The sequence below is a fragment of the Aedes albopictus genome, chromosome 1 (assembly GCF_035046485.1).
Source record: "Aedes albopictus strain Foshan chromosome 1, AalbF5, whole genome shotgun sequence".
Lineage (NCBI taxonomy): Eukaryota > Metazoa > Arthropoda > Insecta > Diptera > Culicidae > Aedes > Aedes albopictus.
This window is the reverse complement of record NC_085136.1, coordinates 1,515,522-1,534,194: the sequence shown is the minus strand read 5'-3', so window position 1 is coordinate 1,534,194 and position 18,673 is coordinate 1,515,522. Positions and strand designations below refer to the sequence as shown.

The following is an 18,673-nucleotide window of genomic DNA, read 5'->3' as shown; positions in this document are numbered from 1 at the left end:
AAATGAGTTTGTAGCTTCTTTGAGGCAACAAAACTCATGAACGGCCGAACCGATCAGCATGACTCTTGCACGTTTCGATTCGTATTCATGGTGGCTGTGTTTATATGTATAAAAAGTTACGAAAATCAACTAGAAAAGTAACAAAATTGATAGAGAACTGATTTTCCATGAGCTAGGAAGGAAATCAACACGACCGAAATAAAATCAATCTAGAGTGCGGTGCTATTTCGAGCTCAACAGTTGTCAAACCACCACAACTTGGCAAGACAAAGTTTGCCGGGACAGCTAGTTCAAGATAAAACTGAATCAACAATATTCACGCTCCACCTGGTCCGCCCATCGTGCTCTCTGCGCTCCACGCCTTCTTGTGCCAACCGGATCAGTTGCAAACACCAGCTTTGCAGGGTTGTTGTCCGGCATTCTTGCAACATGCCCTGCCCACCGTATCCTTCCGGCTTTGGCCACCTTCTGGATGCTGGGTTCGCCGTAAAGTGCAGCGAGCTCGTGATTCATCCTTCTCCGCCACACACCGTTCTCCTGCACACCGCCGAAGATCGTCCTTAGCACGCGTCGCTCGAAAACTCCGAGTGCTTATAGGTCCTCCTCGAGCATGGTCCATGTCTCGTGCCAGTAGAGGATCACCGGTCTTATTAGCGTTTTGTACATGGTGCATTTGGTGCGTGGGTGAATCTTTTTCGACCGCAGTTTCTTCTGGAGCCCGTAGTAGGCCCGACTTCCGCTGATGATGCGCCTCCGAATTTCACGGCTCACATTGTTGTCAGCCGTCAGTAAGGATCCGAGGTAGACGAATTCCTCCACCACCTCGAAAGAATCCCCGTCAATCGTTACATTACTACCCAGACGGATCCGGTCGTTTTCGGTTCCCCCTACCAGCATGTACTTTGTTTTTGAGGCATTCACCACCAGTCCGACCTTTGCTGCTTCGCGTTTCAGGCGGGTGTACAGCTCTGCCACCGTTCCAAATGTTCTGGAAATAATGTCCATGTCGTCCGCAAAGCACACAAATTGTCCAGATTTTGTGAAAATCGTTCCCCGGCTGTTGAGCCCGGCTCGTCGCATCACACCTTCCAGAGCGATGTTGAAGAGTAGGCATGAGAGTCCATCACCTTGTCGCAGTCCCCGGCGAGATTCGAATGAACTGGATAGTTCACCCGAAACCCTTACGCAGTTTTGCACACCGTCTATCGTTGCTTAAATCAGTCTAGTCAGCTTCCCAGGAAAGCCGTTTTCGTCCATGATTCTCCATAGCTCTGCGCGGTCGATACTGTCGTATGCCGCTTTGATGTCGATGAACAGGTGATTCGTTGGGACCTGGTATTCACGGCATTTCTGGAGGATTTGCCGTACGGTAAATATCTGGTCCGTTGACGACCGGCCGTCGACGAAGCCGGCTTGATAACTTACCACGAACTCATTCGTTTTAGGTGACAGACGACGGAAGATGATCTGGGATAGCACTTTGTAGGCAGCATTCAAAATAGTGATGGCCGTGAAGTTCTTACATTCCAAATGGTGGCCAACTTTTCTGGGCCCATCTTGATGAGTTCAGCTGCGATACCATCCTTACCAGCTGCTTTGATGGTTTTGAGCTGGTGAATGGCATCCTTAACTTCCCTCAGCGTGGGAGTTGATTCATTTCTGTCCTCCGCTGCACTGGCGTCTTCGTTTCCTCCGTTGCCGTGGGCTCCCGTGCCTACGTTCTCCACGCCGTTCAGGTGCTGATCGAAGTGCTACTTCCACCTTTCGATCGCCTCACGACCGTCCGTCAAGAGGCCTCCGTCTTTATCTCTGCATATTTCGGCTCGCGGCACGGAGCCGTTGCGGGATGCGTTGAGCTTCTGATAGAGCTTCCGTGTTTCTTGGGAACGGCACAGCAGTTCCATTTCTTCACACTCCGCTTCTTCCAGGCGGCGCTTTTTCTCCCGAAAGAGGCGGGTCTGCTGTTTCCGCTTCTGTTTATAACGTTCCACGTTCTGTCGAGTCCCTTGCTGCAGCATTACCGCCCTCGCTGCGTTCTTCTCCTCCAAAACCGTTCTGCACTCTTCGTCGAACCATTCGTTCCGTCGATTCCGTTCCACGTACCCGATGGTGCTCTCTGCTGCGTCGTTGATGGCTGGCTTTCACTGTACTCCAGCAGTCCTCTAGAGGGTTCTCATTGAGCTCGCCCTCGTCTGGCAACGCGGCCTCGAGATTCTGCGCGTATGCTGAGGCGACATCCGGTTGATTCAGTCGCTCAAGGTTGTACCGTGGCGGTCGTCGGTACCGTACATTGTTGATGGCGGAGAGTTTTGGGCGCAGTTTGACCATCACCAGATTCCGTCTGCTGTGGTGATCTCCAGGTGTAATGATTAGGGAGGCTGTGTTGGAAAAAGGTGCTACGTATGGCCATATGTTTGGAGGCGGCGAAATCAATGAGTCGTAGGCCGTTTTCGTTCGTCTGCTGGTGGGCGCTAAACTTACCAATCGTCTGTCTGAATTTCTCCTCCTGGCCTACCTGAGCGTTTAACTCCTATGATGATCTTGACGTCGTGGCTTGGGTAGCGATCGTACTCGCGTTCGAGCTGCGCGTAAAACGCGTCCTTGTCATCATCAGTGCTTCCGGAGTGTGGGCTGTGCACGTTTATTATGCTGAAGTTGAAGAATCGGCCCTTGATCCTCAACCTGCACATTCTTTCGTCGATCGGCCACCAACCGATCACGCGCCTCTGCATATCACCCATCACGATGAAAGCTGTTCCCAGCTCGCGTGTGTTGCCGCAGCTCTGGTAGATGGTATGATTACCTCTAAACGTTCGCACGATGGATCCTGTCCAACACACCTCCTGCAGCGCTACGATGCCGAACCCGCAGTCCTTCAGTAGATCGGCGAGTATGCGGGTGCTCCCAATGCAGTTGAGACATTGGCAGTTCCACGTACCGAGTTTCCAATCGCAAGTCATTTTTGTTCGCTGGGGTCGTTGCCGTTGGTCTCGGTTCGTATTAGGGGCTGTCCATAAACCACGTGGTCATTTTTTGGGACTTTTCAACTACCCCCTCCCCCCCCCGCGTCGTCACTTGTCCATACACAATTTTTTATTTGTCCATACAAAATGGTCATTGGCCGAAACAACCACCCCCCCAATGACCACGTGGTTTATGGACAGCCCCTTATTCTGTTGCTGATTTTCCATTACAATGGGTTTTTACGGCTGGCACGTAGGGCCTGACACCAACCCCTACTTTGCGGAGGACCATAGTGCACAGTTGAGCTTAGAGAAGCATCTCTGGCACTCGGACGTAGATCAGCCGCCCCTAACATGGGGATCAGACGCTGTTGTGAGCCGCTCCTCCTGGAGAACAGACGCTCAGGTTTGCCAAAGCAAACCCCCCCCCTTCTTTGTCAGCCTACGACCAAAGTTCTCACCGGGGTTGTTTACCCGATCTTCCCTAAGGTTGCTCATAGTTTCCGGTCGGTACCGCGTGGAGGTAGGGATAGGAGTTGCTGGGCAGAGGCTAGTGGATCACAATGGGATCTGAATTGCGCAGCATACCCAGCCTTTATCGTGCCACTGTGGGATATGGACTACCCTATTATTATGAACACCCCTGATGATTGAGAGTTCATGTGAGAGTCACTCGTGGATATCATATGTTAAGCCTTCAGTACACGCTTTGCCAAGTGTGCAAACTTCTCCGCACGCATCAACCAACATCGAAGCACACGCTTGACATTTCCGATATTTTGTAAATGTTGCAACCGTTGTTGGCCTGCTGGATTATACGTGCGGAAAAATTTGCACACTTGGCAAAGCGTGTACTGAAGGCTTTACCATTATCCACTCCTGCGTTTAACGATACTCTTGAGAGACAACCATCATCAGCTCTCACTCTTACATTCTCTCGCTCTCCGGTTTGGGCTACAGAGGGTACACACGAAGTAGACTCTGCCTCTTTACTTCTCGGACCATCGAACGGACAGGACGTCAGTGTAAGTAGCTCCCCGATCACGCGGAACCTAACCTTCCGTTCTTCAGCCGAAGAATGGACAGTGGACGCACAAATCACGCCTTAAAAAGGAAATCTACGGAGAATGACTCGAGTGTGTCGTCTGCTTTTAAATAGGCTCATAGGCAAACATATCTTTAAGTTGACAAATAGTATTATTATTTTATCCGTATTAACGAGATTTTCAGCCCTAGGCTAGTTCATCTCGGGACCCACGCTTTACTTCCCTTCCGAAGGAAGAACTCAGTTGTTTTCAGCTATCAGTGACCTCAATGGAAAACCATAGCTGTAAGTGTTTGGTTTGTTAATTGGTTGTGATACAAAATTATTATTCGAATATATAAAATAGGTAGATTGCATGTTAGAATAAGGTATTCCCCCAGTAGTCCCCCATTCGCATACAGCTAGGACAGTAGTAGACAAAACCGGCAGAACCACCTTAAACGCAGCATACCTCCCATCGACCTGATTCGAGTCTGACCACCAGAGGTCAGGAAAAATGCAATTATGGGCGGCCATGAAGGGTGGCGAAATGGGACCATCACGAAGGATGCACTTCAAAAAGGCAATGACCGAAAACCGAGGTCAAGAACCTTGAAGGCTTGCGAATAAACTATATAGTCGTTCACTAATCCGGAGAACGTTAACCAAGCCAGACGGAAAGTTTGAAGCCAGAAAGTATGAGGTGAACTTAGTTCAAAAATTACAAGAGGGCTGCAGTTGTGTGAGCGTGGAGTAAAAGGACTTTAGGTAATGCAGTCCAACCACAACTCCGGGTCCTGATACTCTCAACCATTTTCAGTCACCGATTTTGTCAAGACCCCGTAGTTTCGGAGTGAAGCTATTCAACCGTTTTTCAATAGCCCTATCACGTCCTAGTGCTGCCACCGGGTACATTCCGGCAGCGTTGATTTCCGAAGGTCGATCCGTCCAATATCGGCATCCTAGGACGTGCAGGCGGGTTCATATACAACTGCAGCTGTACCCCAAAGCCACTCTATGCCTAGAGACGCGGCCAGACGTGGCCTGAAAAACTCGCAGTACTGCGTACCTCGTAATAACGGACACAGCCGGCCGACTGTGAGGAAAAAGAGAATGGAGGAGGAAACGAGGTTGCTGCAAAGAAAAGAGACAAGCCCTCAAGTAGACATGTTGTCATCAAGAGGTGAACTCCAATGAATTGGTCGGACAAAGTTAAGTATCTAGGACTTTTACTAGATAAAAAATTTAACTTTTAAAAACCACATAGGAAGTACGTCTTTCACCGAAAGTAAATGAGTTCGTGGCAAGTTACCAGGCCGGTTTCATCGACGGTCGGTCGACAATGGACCAGATCTTCACCGTACGCACCACCCGTTCATCGACTTCAAGGCGGCATACGAGTAGTATTGACCGCACAGAGCTATGGAGAATCATAGACGAGAACAGCTTTCCCGGGAAGCTTACCAGACTGATAAGAGCAACGATGGACGGTGAGCAGAACAGCGTTAGGATTTCGGGTGAACTATACGGTTCATTCGAATCTCGACGGGGACTACGACAAGGTGATGGACTTTCCTGCCTACTATTCAACACGACCTGGAAGGTGTGATGCGACGAGCCGGGCTCAACAGCCGGGGTACGATCTTTGGAACGGTGACAGAACTGTTCACCCGCCTGAAACGTGAAGCAGCAAAGATCGGACTGGTGGTGAATGCGACTGGCATTAATGTTACGATAGACGGGGATACTTTCGAAGTGGTAGAAGAATTCGTCTACCTAGGTTCCCTGCTAACGACTGACAAAAACGTGAGCCGTGAAATACGAAGAAGCATTATCAGTGGAAATCGTGCCTATTACGGGCTCCAGAAGAAACTGCGGTCAAATGTACCATGTACAAGACGCTAATAAGAGGTGTTCTTGAACGGACACGCGACATGGACTATGCTCGCTTGAAGAGGACCTGCAAGCACTCGGAGTTTTCGAGTTATGTGTGCTAAGGACAATCTTCGAGAGCGTGGAGGAGAATGGTGTCTGGCGGCAAAGGATGAATCACGAGCTTGCTGCACTGTATGGTGAATCCAATATCCTGAAAGTGGCTAAATCAGGAATGATTGTCTAGAAGCGGTTTGCAAATCGTGCACATTTTCACAATACGAGAGATTAGGGCCCTCATCCTCACTTAGAAATGATTTCAAATGCTAGTAGGATGTTGGGGTCAATATAACCCAGACAGGCACGCTGAACGTGCACTACGCCATCGCGGTGTGAAAGACCTAACAATGGAGGGTTAAGATAACCATATCGTCTGTATGAGCTCTGGTTCTAAAAATTCAATTTCAAATTTGTATTATTTAGTGAAACAGTTTGCTATACAGCACCGGCGTGGTGCTGCTGCCCCGTAACGTGGGTAGATCACCTTAGAATGGTGCGTTGCGGCGTAAGATCTACCACCAAATCAAATTTCGATCATGTTAATGTTTTCATGCCTTAAGTGGCCGATCAGTGGTGAGCAGACATTCCAGGATCGAGATTTGATGTGCTTTTTTTAATGTTTTGTTGCTAATCCACATTTTATTTCTGGAGTAATCAGGTAAATGTTTTGTTTATAAATGCTTATTAATCATGATTATGATTGTTTTTCAAACAAATGTATCAGAACGTTATGTGTATGCCACACTGACATACATTACATATACATATCTCATCCTATATTGGGAAAGGGAGGGACCATCAGGGCACCCGATTGAAACGATTTGGACAGGAGCTTGGAACTGCCTCCTCCTTGTTGTTAACATTTTGTGGATTGAGAGCGGGCTCTTCGACCCCATCTATTGGGAGTATTCTGTCAATCGAGGGCTTGATTTTGCAGTTGTTCTTGAGAAATTTCTACTGGAAGGAGATTCTTTTACCCTGACGCGGGTTTCGCGCAAGTGTCTCTGCTTGCGGGTCCGCACAACCCTGTTTGGCCCGTCATACAGGAGAATGGCTGACCACTAACAATAGCACAATCTTGATCAAATCGCTTTTCAGATTATTCCAGTGCTATAGGCAGCTGCCTTGCTACAATAGATGGTAGAACAATATCATCATCATAACATCATATCAGCACCGGCGTGGTGCTGCTATCACAGTGATGAATCACGCAACAGCTGGAAGAATAATGTTTGTACTGAAGCCTTACAATTAATACATATTCGTAAATATTAGGATTGCAACAAATGGTGACCTCCTTTGGATCTGATGTATCCCCTATCTATCTTAAATATGTTTTCATGGACTTTGCTTTCAATAACAGTAGACTTCTTACCGTTTTCGCTGATGGTCTTTTCAGCAACTTTGGCCCGCTTTCCCAGACAAAACGCACTCCGTTTGATTTACTGTTTTGCTATTCAATGAATTCCCACTTTGATCACATGAAAGAGAGAAGCTGCCGACTGATAAAAGTCAACATTTCTGCAGTTTTGAATAATGCATTACTAGCGGCCTTAGTTTGGGAGTCGAATGACGTGAATTGAGACAGCACGATGCGAATGAACTGATGAGACTCACATAAGTCTGATAACGTTTAACTGTGTGTCGTACACTGAGTTTCTATATATGAACATAAGTGTACTGCATACAACTGCAGCAAAATACAGGTTAAATATTGTTCACACTTGTATAATTACTATGTTATTCCACAAAACCTTGTTGCATCCTAATTTTGGTACAATTAAATACGAATTAAAAGATTGACAAATGATAAAGAATGTTCCCAACTAAAAATATGCATGTGTTCATTGAACACTGACCAAGCAGACCTTATCCCAGTTTGGAGTGTAAAACCTGATTCAAATACTCAATATATTGTGATTCAGGTCATCTCTCAAATTCAAAACGTTTACATATGAATAGATATTTTGATCTTCTGTCATCTTCTCATTTGATTGATTAGATTGATCTACTTGAAAATATAATCAAACTGAACGAAATAAAACTGCGGTTACGTTTCATTCACTTGTTTTATTTCCATAATTCATATCAATATGTCATTCTGCACATTCCTATCCTCATTACGGACAATTCGCTGCCACAGTACGGTGTACGTACGTGGGGGTATTTGCATTTGAGTTTGTTTTTTTTTTCTGTGACCATCTATTGTGTTCAGCTTGCAGGTTTAATAAATAAATATCGAGCTTTTTTTTGTGTGGATCTCTTACGTCTCTTCATCACTGCAACTCCATGCTTTAGTCAGTTAGAAGTTGCCAAAATTTTCTTTGTTTTGCATATTTTAATATATTGCCTTTGATTTTTTTCCTCGTCTGTCTCGAATGTCTTGCACACACTTTCGTCACCACTGACTTGTGGTCATCTGTTTGTTTCGTTAGATTTTGAAAAATAAACTGCAATCCGATTGTTTGCACCACCTTCAGTGGAGAGTTGTCCAAAAAAAGTACAGTAGCAAGTGAAAGAGAGATGTTAATTGCTCAATTCGTTTTCACTATGGCCGATCCTCCAAAGCTTACCAGTGGCGGAATTAGCATTCTGGGTTTTCTTCATTATTCACATTAACATGTACGGCATAATCACTAGTTTTGTTTTAGATTTATATTACTTTAATATCAGTATTAAATGTTATAATTTACAATTTCTGTATCAATTACTAGCGGTATTTAAAATGCATTTTTATATTCACCAATGTTTACGTATTTAAGTGTTGAGTTTTACGTTAATCGAAATTTCCCTCGACAAGTTTATCGAGAAAAGTGTTTTGTTCTGGTTTGTTTGCGTCAAGTTGAGATCAAAACATTGAATTCGCTTGATTTCTATGGCAAGACTTTTACTGTGTTAATTGTGAGTAGCGTCAAACAAACATTGATTAGACGATGGAATGAACTCTTCTTTTTTTTTGCTTCATATAAATAGCTTGTTCGGTTTGTTCTCTATTCTACCCTGACTATGATTACGTATTTCATTTTCTTCTTTTGTTTAGTGACAATGTTGGGATTTAAAGCGATATTTACATTGATTCCTTGGGAAAGTGTTTGGTGAAACTGAGTTTTGCTTTTAGTTGTACAGAAAACCGTTTCGCTTATGCTTCGCTGCTGCTTGGAGGTAATGGTATAGCTTGTGATTCTTCGAACTCAGTGTTTCTCGTCGAAACAGTGGGAAGTATATTAACAAATAAAAAGTTAAAAGAGTGTAAATATGAACGAACTTGATCTGAGGAACTTGCGAACGCGAAACAACACAACAAGGGCGAACGTAAAATAGGTCAATTGATATGTGAAATAAACTGGTTCGTATAGTACGAGGGTTGCACCGACGCGACAGAGGCTCGGTTATTGGCTCCACTAAATGAAGATAAATCGAACGGAACATACCATCGACTGGAAGACAAAAGATCATATTTAGGGTCAGCTCCTCAGATCGTTACTACAAGTAACCAATCAATCAAAAAATAAAAACAAAAGATTTGTATTACAAATTAGAAATTTATTCAATATGTATCATCTTGCTAACTAAATCTACGGCCTAAGTCTTGTTAATACAAAATAGTAACAAATTTACACAAGTGAAAGTCAACAAAAGAAACTAAAACTTATTCTGGGATCAGAGGGATTCCACCTGGCATCTCGGGTGGTCAATTAGACACAGTTCTGCAATTCAGCTTTCTGAATTTATAATTTTTCGCTATTTCTAAAATAACTAACTCTAACCACTGGACAGATTTGCGATTATTTCTGTTTGTTTTGTTTAGTTTCAGTTAAACCTTGGTTATATTCAATAATTGTAATTACGTATTTTGACACGGTACTGAAGTGTGCAGCTGCACACGATTTGACCGCAGAGCTTTTAAAACCTTACCAAAACGAAACGCTATAGTTAATGAGTACGACCACATTTTAAATATATAACTAATGTTTACCTAACACAGTTTTTGTTTCATGATTTGCTCTGCCACACTGGACTCGATCGTCGGAGACCGGACAGGTCCGATTCCAACCGAGGAGTTTGAGTTGGTGATATTCGAACTTGTCACACTTATCTCATTTTTCATCTCTTCTTCTAAATGTATAATCGACAAATATGATTACAAATCATGTTTAAGTTCTATAGAAAAAATATTTCCTTAGCACTAGTACGTATATTTGTTTTTACTTTTACTTGTTTTTCAGATTTTCCACGTTTTCATAGTTAACAACTAGGAGGTTGTGAATTATGTTTTGATTCAACCATTAACAGTTACAGAAATTAGACTGTCCCACTAAGATCAATCAAAAAATAAGCCACAACCTATTCTGGCAAAATGATTCCACCCACGCAGTCACGAACCATCACGGATCATTGTTTCCTCCATCGGTGTTGCTCCTTTTCGGGTGATGAATCCTCTATGCTGGCGATTGGTGCGATCATCTGCATCTTTTCTGCGGTTCTTTTAACTCCATTCGTCAGTGTGTTGTTTGTGAAAATTACGTATGTCGGTGTTTTGTGTACTGTTTGAGTGAGTTGCTGTGGCTTATTTACGTTCTTGGTTGTTAAATTGAACCAACGATGTCTCTAGTACTCAGGTTTGCGCTGTTTTTTGGTATTTGGTTGAAGTTGGCGTAAAATAAAAGAAAAGGCAAGAAAGAGAAAAGAACAAAACATAAGAATCAATCGGGTAAGTAGCGTTGGGTTTCAACGAGGAAATCAAAGAGGGGCATGGGGATTTGTAAGGAACTCAAATTGATATGAGACGTACGAGAGATTGAGTTGTGGTGGGGGATTGACCTGCTATCTCAATCCAGTTCAGTCTAAAAGCGTAGTTTTACTATTAATCTCAACTTATTCCCACCTTTTGTTATGTTGCATCACCTAGAAAATTGAATCAGCGAAAGGGAGATAAAAAGAGACATTGGTTTGTTTAGAATTTTGACTTCTTCGAACTAAAATGGTTACACTCTGAAGCGATAACGAGAAACTACTATCCAAATGAATATAAAATTCTTTATAAACTGCGAAATCTTGCTTAATTGTATGTAAAAATTATACCAAAAAATATGAAACTGTATTTCATGCAGAGAAATTCATTAATCACGAAATTTCGAAAGCAAGGACGTTCAGCGATAGTATAGAACAAAGCAACGATAACGTATTCTCTTGTCATCCATCAGAGTACGGTACCACTGAACTGAGCTGTAAAGTTTCTATCCTATCAAAACAAGAAACAAGAAGAAACTCGACAAGACAAGAGAACGACGTGCGAAAGTGAGGGAATCCGAAAAATCCGAAAACTATGCTTTAAGAATGAACTCTACTAACGGCTTTCAGTATATCCTGATTGGTTTTATTATCCAGACCTCCCATCATGCTGAGATTCCCTCCGACGCCGACGCCGACGCCCATGCTGCCCAGTCCGAGCTTCAAGTCGTTTTGGGCCACTATCGACGGATGGTGCAGGTGGCTGCCAAGACTAGAACTTCCACCCCCGCCACCGCCGCCGCCGCCACCACCGCCTCCGCTGGACTGTTGCGATCCGACGATCGTCTGTTCTTGCTGCTTCTGGCTGTTGTGGTGTTGCTGGGCGGATTTCAACGAGTCGTTCTTCATTTTGTCCTGCTCTTCGCGTTCGCGCCGCGCCTGGAATTACAATTGTTACCAATGTTAGTTGATGGCGGTATTCAGCTATTGATGTATATCTGGTTGTAGATTCACAGTGAAGCAATTTGAAGGTTTTCAAAAAGTTACATATAGAGGAAAATTGGAGTTAGTCTCCCTAGTGACATATTTCAGTCAAGTAGACTAGAAGAGATTCTTAGAACCATTACAAAACCAAAATAAAAGGTATATGGCTTTGTGACGGTTCTCAAAACCTCTACAAGATTAATTGCTCTTAAAAATGTTACTTGAACTGACTTGGATGACTCTGCACCTCAAAAAACACTACGAGAGATGTTGGCATTTTTTTTTGTTTGGAATGAACAACGTTTGGAATTAATAACGAATAAAACACAAAATACTACAAAATGTTGCTGAGTTTATATAATATGTAAAGCGATAAATTGATTGGAAAATATTAAGAAAATATTTTTCTTCAATAGTTGTGCAGAAAATATAAAAAAAAACTGACTGTTCAGCATGACCATAGTGAAGGTAGCGGATTTGATTCCCGGTCGGTCCAGAATGGAAATTTTATTGACTTCTTGAAGCATAGAGTATTTAGGCGCCTGTCACACATGCAAAATGGTCATTGGCAAAGGAGGCTCTCAGTTAGAAGTCCTTGTAAAAAAACGAAGCTCAGAATCAGGCTCAACTCAGTTTGAATATCCTGCCAAGAAGATGGAGAAGAAGACGAAACATGAGCTATTTTTAAAAATCGCGTTTATTTTTTTTACACTTTAACCCTTTCGGGACGACTTTTTTCGCCAATCTCGCCATCGTAAAACGCGTCAGCGAGGTGCCACTGACCCAACCGTTTTGAAAAGTTAAGGGAAACATCGTAATGCAGTTCTGTACACACTGAAAGAGCAAATTGATTGTGGGCTAGGGGAGTTTAAGGTGGGCTTAAAAGGGTATACACAAGAACATTTGGGGAACATAATGGAAAGTTTGAAATAACCTTGAAAGGAGTATACAGTGGGACAAAGAGTGTTTCAGGGATTCCATCCAAGGGCGTTCCAAGAGAGAATAGGAAGATGGAGTCATGCTAGGTTTATTAACCTGGGATTAATTTGAATGGACTACAAGATTGCAGTGTATCTCCTGCTGTCCCCATGAAACACCTCCGAAGGTTCCTGCAAAAACGGCTCCTTTGTCGACGTTTTAGAGATATCTGAATGCTCTTCCGCAAGTATCTGAGTAGTTCATTGGTAAATCAGGGGTTTTAGGAGCTTCAAAGAAAGTTAAATGGAAGTTTCCGGGGGTCTCAGAGTCTAAAGGTTTTTTGATAGGTTTCGTTGGGCTATTCAATGGATTCATGTAAGTTTCAGAGGATTGAGTAGAATTTGAAGGACGTCACCGAAGGTCTGAAGGGGTTTCCGAGGAGTTTCAAGGCAACTTAAGAGGTTTCAAGGGCTCCCTCAGAGTTTAAGGGATGTGTACGGGATCTATCAGGGCCCATCCGTGATATGACCAAGAATGAGTCTACGTAGTTTATGAACAGCACCTTAGGGGCTCCAAGGCGTTTTAAGAGCTTTCATGGGTGTCCAGAAGGCTTCAATGGCATGACAATGAAGTTTAAATGACATCTATGAGGATGTGAGCGGGTATTCTGAGGGGTTCCAATGCATTTGAAGCTGTTTCGAAAGGTTTTGGAGTGTTTGAGACGATTTCATGGGGCTTTAGTACAGTTTATAGAGGGTCTACGAGGGTCTCAGTGGGGTTTCAAGGAGTTTCAATGGATTTCAGGGGGTGAGCGTACACCTTATTCGAGTGTCTACTAGTCATAAATATAGATACACTAAACTATACTCAAGGGAGTTTTGAAGACTGAGTTCATTGTTTGACCGCACAGTATGCGTTTATTTGATAGATGTAAGTCACAGTGACTTATGTGCAACAAAAACTTGCGCCGCCGTGACTCTTCTGTCACAAGTGTGTTACTTGGGGTACCGGGTTGCGTGAGCAAGAGCTTTGTACATAATATTTCAAATAATCATTAGTTAAGCTTGTAGATCTTATGACCTATAACGCAAGGGAGTTCTAGGATACCCTTAGTCTCTCTCCCGCCTCAACTCAAACTCGTTTTAAACGCCCTTCAGCACTCTCAACCCTTGAGTCGTTCAAAACCCCCTTGAGCTCAAATCATCAGAATCCCCCATTAAATCCTAGTGTAATTTTCATACGCGCCAACTTGTGACGTAGTTGGGGGGGCGAGGCCTCTCGAAATCAATGAAATTCAAAAAATATTGACGCAGTTCATCTTATTTAGTCATATTCACGTAAAAATTAGAACATTGAGCTGAAAAAGGTTGAATTTTGTCCAATTTTGGAGAGCTTCGCCCCCCCAACTACGTCACAAGTTGGCGCCTATGGTAATTTTATAGTCAAAGAAGAAATATCATTGAACTAAAATAACAGGAATAAGGTTTTGTAACAGATCTCAAAACCTCTACAAGACTAGTTGGTCATCAAAATGATACTTGAGAAGTCACTCTTTTGTCCTCTTTAGAGAGTACCCATTATGTATATCCGGCATCAATTGGGAATTTTAATCCATCCCCATAAAAACTGTTTTTTTTTCCTTTTTGAATGAGTGTAATCGAGAGAGGGTTCGAAAAGTCGGTACAAGATGTTTTTTCCAATTCTTAGACCGTTCGCAATGCTGTTTTATTTTGTATGGCGAGTTTTAAAATTTTTAAAACTCGCCATATAAAATAAAACAGCATTGCGAACGGCCTTAGTACGCTGGGCAGGGATGCTATATGCACAGATTTTTGAACAGCCGTACAGATTTTTGAGCTAGAGCGGCTATTTCTTTTCTGTTTGAAATACAGATGTTTGTCTCCAATTTTGTATGGGATACAGATTTTTAAAAAAATGTGATACAGATTTAAAAAAAACATCTGGAATCTCAAAAGAGGTTATCTTTCTCCCTCATTCATAGATTTCTAAAATTTTTGCTTCAGTAAAAAAAAAGTTGGAGATACTTTTCTCTGCTAATTCTTCCTGACGTTCTTCCATGTATTTGTTTTATTTCTGAGTTTCCTCTAGTTTCAGGGATTGGTGACAAAACGTTATTGAAGAACATTTGCATATAACTTAACCTAATGTCAGTGTTGTGACACATTAGTTAAAATTCACGAATACAAAGAAATCAAAAAGTACAATAAAATAAAACATTTGCAGTTGATCGATTCCCGCTAACTATTGAAAGGTTCATTGTGGTAATCGAAATGCAAAATTATCTGTTCTTCTCACAGTTGATTCAGAGAAGTTACAAAGCGTATCAAGGCTCTTCAGCGGGTTTTAGGAGGGCTCTGGAGCAGTTTCGGTTGGAGGGTTTTGGCGGCTCTCAAGGAAGTTTTAGGGGGTTTCAGATGGGTTTCACAGCGTTTCAGGGGTACTGTGATGTCAGGGAATCTCGGGGGTTTTGGAGTGGATGCTGAGGTAGCTTGAATTGCTTGAAGATGCTATCAAGGAGGATTCTGGGATATTTTAGAAGAGATTAAAGTAGTATTGGGCAAATCTGGCTGAGACATCGATTTTTGTGAATCGATTCGAATTGGATCAGCAGAATCGATTCAACGATTTAATCGAATGCTTTGAATCGATGTTTTCACATCGATTCGATATTATAAAATATTACAAAACTTTAAAATGATTCGTTTGCTGCTTGTAGCTCAAGTTCATGGTATGTTTTATTTGTCTAAATAAATTCAATATCAAAATTTTAGCTTGCACATCGAACATTTTGGAACTCTGATTCGAAAACTTTGAAACAGTGAATTCTGGAAAAAAAAATGAAATTTAATTTTTTTGATTTGAAAGAAAAATCCTGAGATCCTGATATTCCCAGAACTCTGAGAAGCATTCCCATATAGTGCAGTGGTTAATTCCCGCAGACTCCTCCAGAATACTGAAAGGAGTTCCTCTAGAATTATGAGAGAGATTTCTTCAGAATGCTGAAAATGATTACACCAGTATCCTGAGCGACATTATGTAGAAAAGAAAGCAAGACTCTTCCGGTATCTTGGTAGGAATTCTCTCCGAATCCTATTAAGGATTTTCCTAGAATCCTAAGTGAGATTACTCTACAGCTATAAGATGGATTGTACCATAGCCCCGAGAGGAATTCTCCCAGAATCATGGGAAAGATTGTCTCAGAATCCTAAGAGAAGCTTCCCCTTGGAATTCTTCCAAAATCTTCCAGAATCCTAAGATGGATTATCCCAGAATTCTAAGATGAATTCTCCCAGAATCCTGAACAGAATTCCTAGAGCGGTTCTTACACATTCATCTAGATTACTGGAAGAGATACACGCAAAAAAAAATTAAGAATTCTAAGATTAATTCCCCAAGAATCTCAAAAGAAATGATCCAGAATCCTAAAAAGGTTAGCTTAGAGCCCTAGGAAGGATTACTTCAAAATCCTGAGAAGAATTCCTCCAGAATCCTTTTAAGTAGTCTCCAAGAATTCCCCTTAAATCCTGAGTAGAATCCTTCAGAGTGCTGAGAATCATTCTGCCAGAATCCCAAAAGATATTCCCCAGAATTCTACGTGTGATTACCCCAGAATCTCGAGAGGGATCATATTAGGGATTCTTCGAGATTCTCAAGAGAAATATTTCTAGAAACCTAAGAAGGATTTTTCCGAAAATCTGATCTTGGAAGGAATTAAAGAAAACTTCTAGTATGGACTTCCCCAGCATCTTGAAAAGGATTCTCTGGAATTCTAAGAGATATTCCCACATAAAACAGAAAAATTACCACAGATTCCTGAAATACATTTCCCCAGAATCTTTGAAAGCACTCCCCTAAATTCCTGAAAGGGATCTAAAGATCCTTTAGATACCCTTAAAATCTCTAAAGAGTTCTGGGGTGATTCCTCTAGAATACTTAAAACTATTTCACCGAAATCTCAAAAGAATTTTCCTTAATGTTGTAAGGTATTTTCTTGGGTATTTTCCCTGATTGCTAAGAGGGATTCTCCCAGAATCCTGAAAGGGATTTCTGGGAGCAAATGCTCCAGAATAAAGAAAACAAATTTCTACTGGGATTCTCGTAGAATGCTGAGAAGGATTTCTTCCGAAAACTAAGAGAAATCACAAAATATATGCGAGGGATTATCCAAAACCCTGGGAGGAGTTCCTGAGAATGCTGAGAAAGAATTCCTCAGAATTTGAGTGGCATTCTAGATTTAGAACGCTTAGAGGAATCAACCCAGATAATCCAGATATTTCTTAGAATCCTGAGGAGAATTTCACCCCTGGTAGGGAACCCTGGTAGGAAATACCCTAAAACCCAGAAATGAATTCCCTTAGAATCAAGAGATTCCCTAGAATTCTGATAGGTATTCTCCTATAATACTGCTGAAAAAAAAAACTAGTTTTCTGAGATGGATTCTCTTTTATAAGAATTCTTCCAGAATCCTGAGGGATTTCCTCAGACACCCGAGATGTACTCTCCCTGAATCCTGTGACGGATTGCCTCAGAATCCTGAGAGAAGATTTTCCTCGGGTTTCTCCCAGAAAGCTTAGTTGGATATCCCCGGAACTCCCTGGTGGATTCTTCCAGTGACTTAGGAGGGATGCTCCTCAAATCCTGAGAGAAATTCTCCTGCATTATTGAAAGACATCTCATTAGAATCCTGAAAGAAATTGTTCCAGAGGGATCCTCCACATTATTAAGAGAAATTCATCTAGAATCCTGAGAGGAAGCCTAAAAAAATGTTTGGAATCCAGAGATGGACTGGCCTAGAATCCTAAAATCGATTAATCGGAACAAAAACATCGATGTTGCGAACATCGATTCAAAATTGCCCAACGCTTGTTTAAAGGCACTTCAAGACGCTTCAGGGGGTTTCAGGGTATTTCAGGGGGCGTTTTGAAGTTGTTTTTGGAAATTTGTGGATTCCAAGGATGTTTCAAAGGGGTTTCCAGGTATTTCAAGGCGTTTTTGGGAGTTATGCGGCTTCTAAGGATTTTCTGGGGTATCAGTAAGCTGCCAAGAAAGTTTAAGACCGTTGGAACTCCCTTGAAATCCCTATTTAAATCTCTTGGAACACCCTTGAAACCCTCTGAAACGCTCCCAAAACCCCTTCGGAAATCCCTAGGAACGCTCTAGAAACCCTGTGAAACCACATGTTACTCTACTGATATCCCCTGAGACCGCTAGAGCACCCCTGTAAGGCACTTAAAACCTTCTAAAACCCTCTGAAACGCTCTTTTAAACTCCTTGAAATACAATGGAATGTACCTGAGACATCCAAAAATCGCTTGAAACGCCCTTGAAACTTCATGAAACCACGTAGATCCTTATTGAAATCAGTGGGCCATGAACGGCTCTAAAACTTCCTAAAACCTCCTAGAATGCCGCCCCTGGAATCCCCTGTAACTCTCGCGAACGGCTCGGAAACCAGTAGAAACTCCCAGGAACACCCTAAACCCGCTTCAGTCCCCTGAAACCCTCTGAGACTCTTGGATTACCCCTGGAATGCCCCTGAAATTGCCTGCAATAGTTTGAGCTTGAGCTTGATTGACCGCCCGTAGATGCTACTCCAGTATCGCCAGACCAGCTACACTCACATAAGGAACCAATGCAATATCTGCTGGGAAGCAGGCATCTTCAATGTGTGAAAGTTGGTGATCTTCTATTGTTAGGCGACAATGCCGCCCGCCACGTCAAGTTGCAGATCAATGTAGGGAAGGGAAAGGAAGTGATGATTTCAATTGTTTGTATCCACAGTAGACTGGGTATATTGTGTGTCTGCATAAATTCATGCGGGTGTCAGAGTGTTGGTGGGATATGGTTGGCAATGGTTTCACTCATTGGTACGTGGATGCCGACCGTAAAGTGATAGATTAGTAGTACATTTATTTCTCTAAAGATAATACGGCACAGTTCGCTTGATTGCATAACTCGTAGGTGTTATATGACAGATACTGAGTTGTGAAAGTTGAAAGGGAGGAAAACGGCTTTTTCAACCCGCTTTTGTTCTAGCAATGGCCTTGAACATTTGAATATACACGAGTTGTATAAGTAAAGAGGAGGGAGAAAGTATAGA

The 18,673-nt window shown here is 42.5% G+C and overlaps 1 protein-coding gene across 7 annotated transcripts in view; it reads right to left on the bottom strand.

Moving 5' to 3' along the window:
• Positions 1-7,969: 7,969 nt before the first annotated feature.
• LOC109412880 (homeobox protein abdominal-A homolog) overlaps positions 7,970-18,673 on the bottom strand; it is a 105,898-nt gene continuing 95,194 nt past the window's right edge. For 4 of the 7 annotated variants that reach the window (XM_062842833.1, XM_062842814.1, XM_062842825.1 and 1 more), the window contains 3 exons: positions 11,272-11,589; positions 10,712-10,824; positions 7,970-10,545 (listed from right to left, as the gene is read on the bottom strand). In XM_062842833.1, coding sequence (XP_062698817.1) covers positions 10,795-10,824; positions 11,272-11,589 — 348 coding nt within the window. In that variant the 3' untranslated portion in view covers positions 7,970-10,545; positions 10,712-10,794. Of the gene's footprint in view, positions 10,546-10,711; positions 11,590-18,673 lie in introns of those variants that run through there. The other 3 variants (XM_019678232.3, XM_019686531.3, XM_019686530.3) reach the window with 3 other exon arrangements.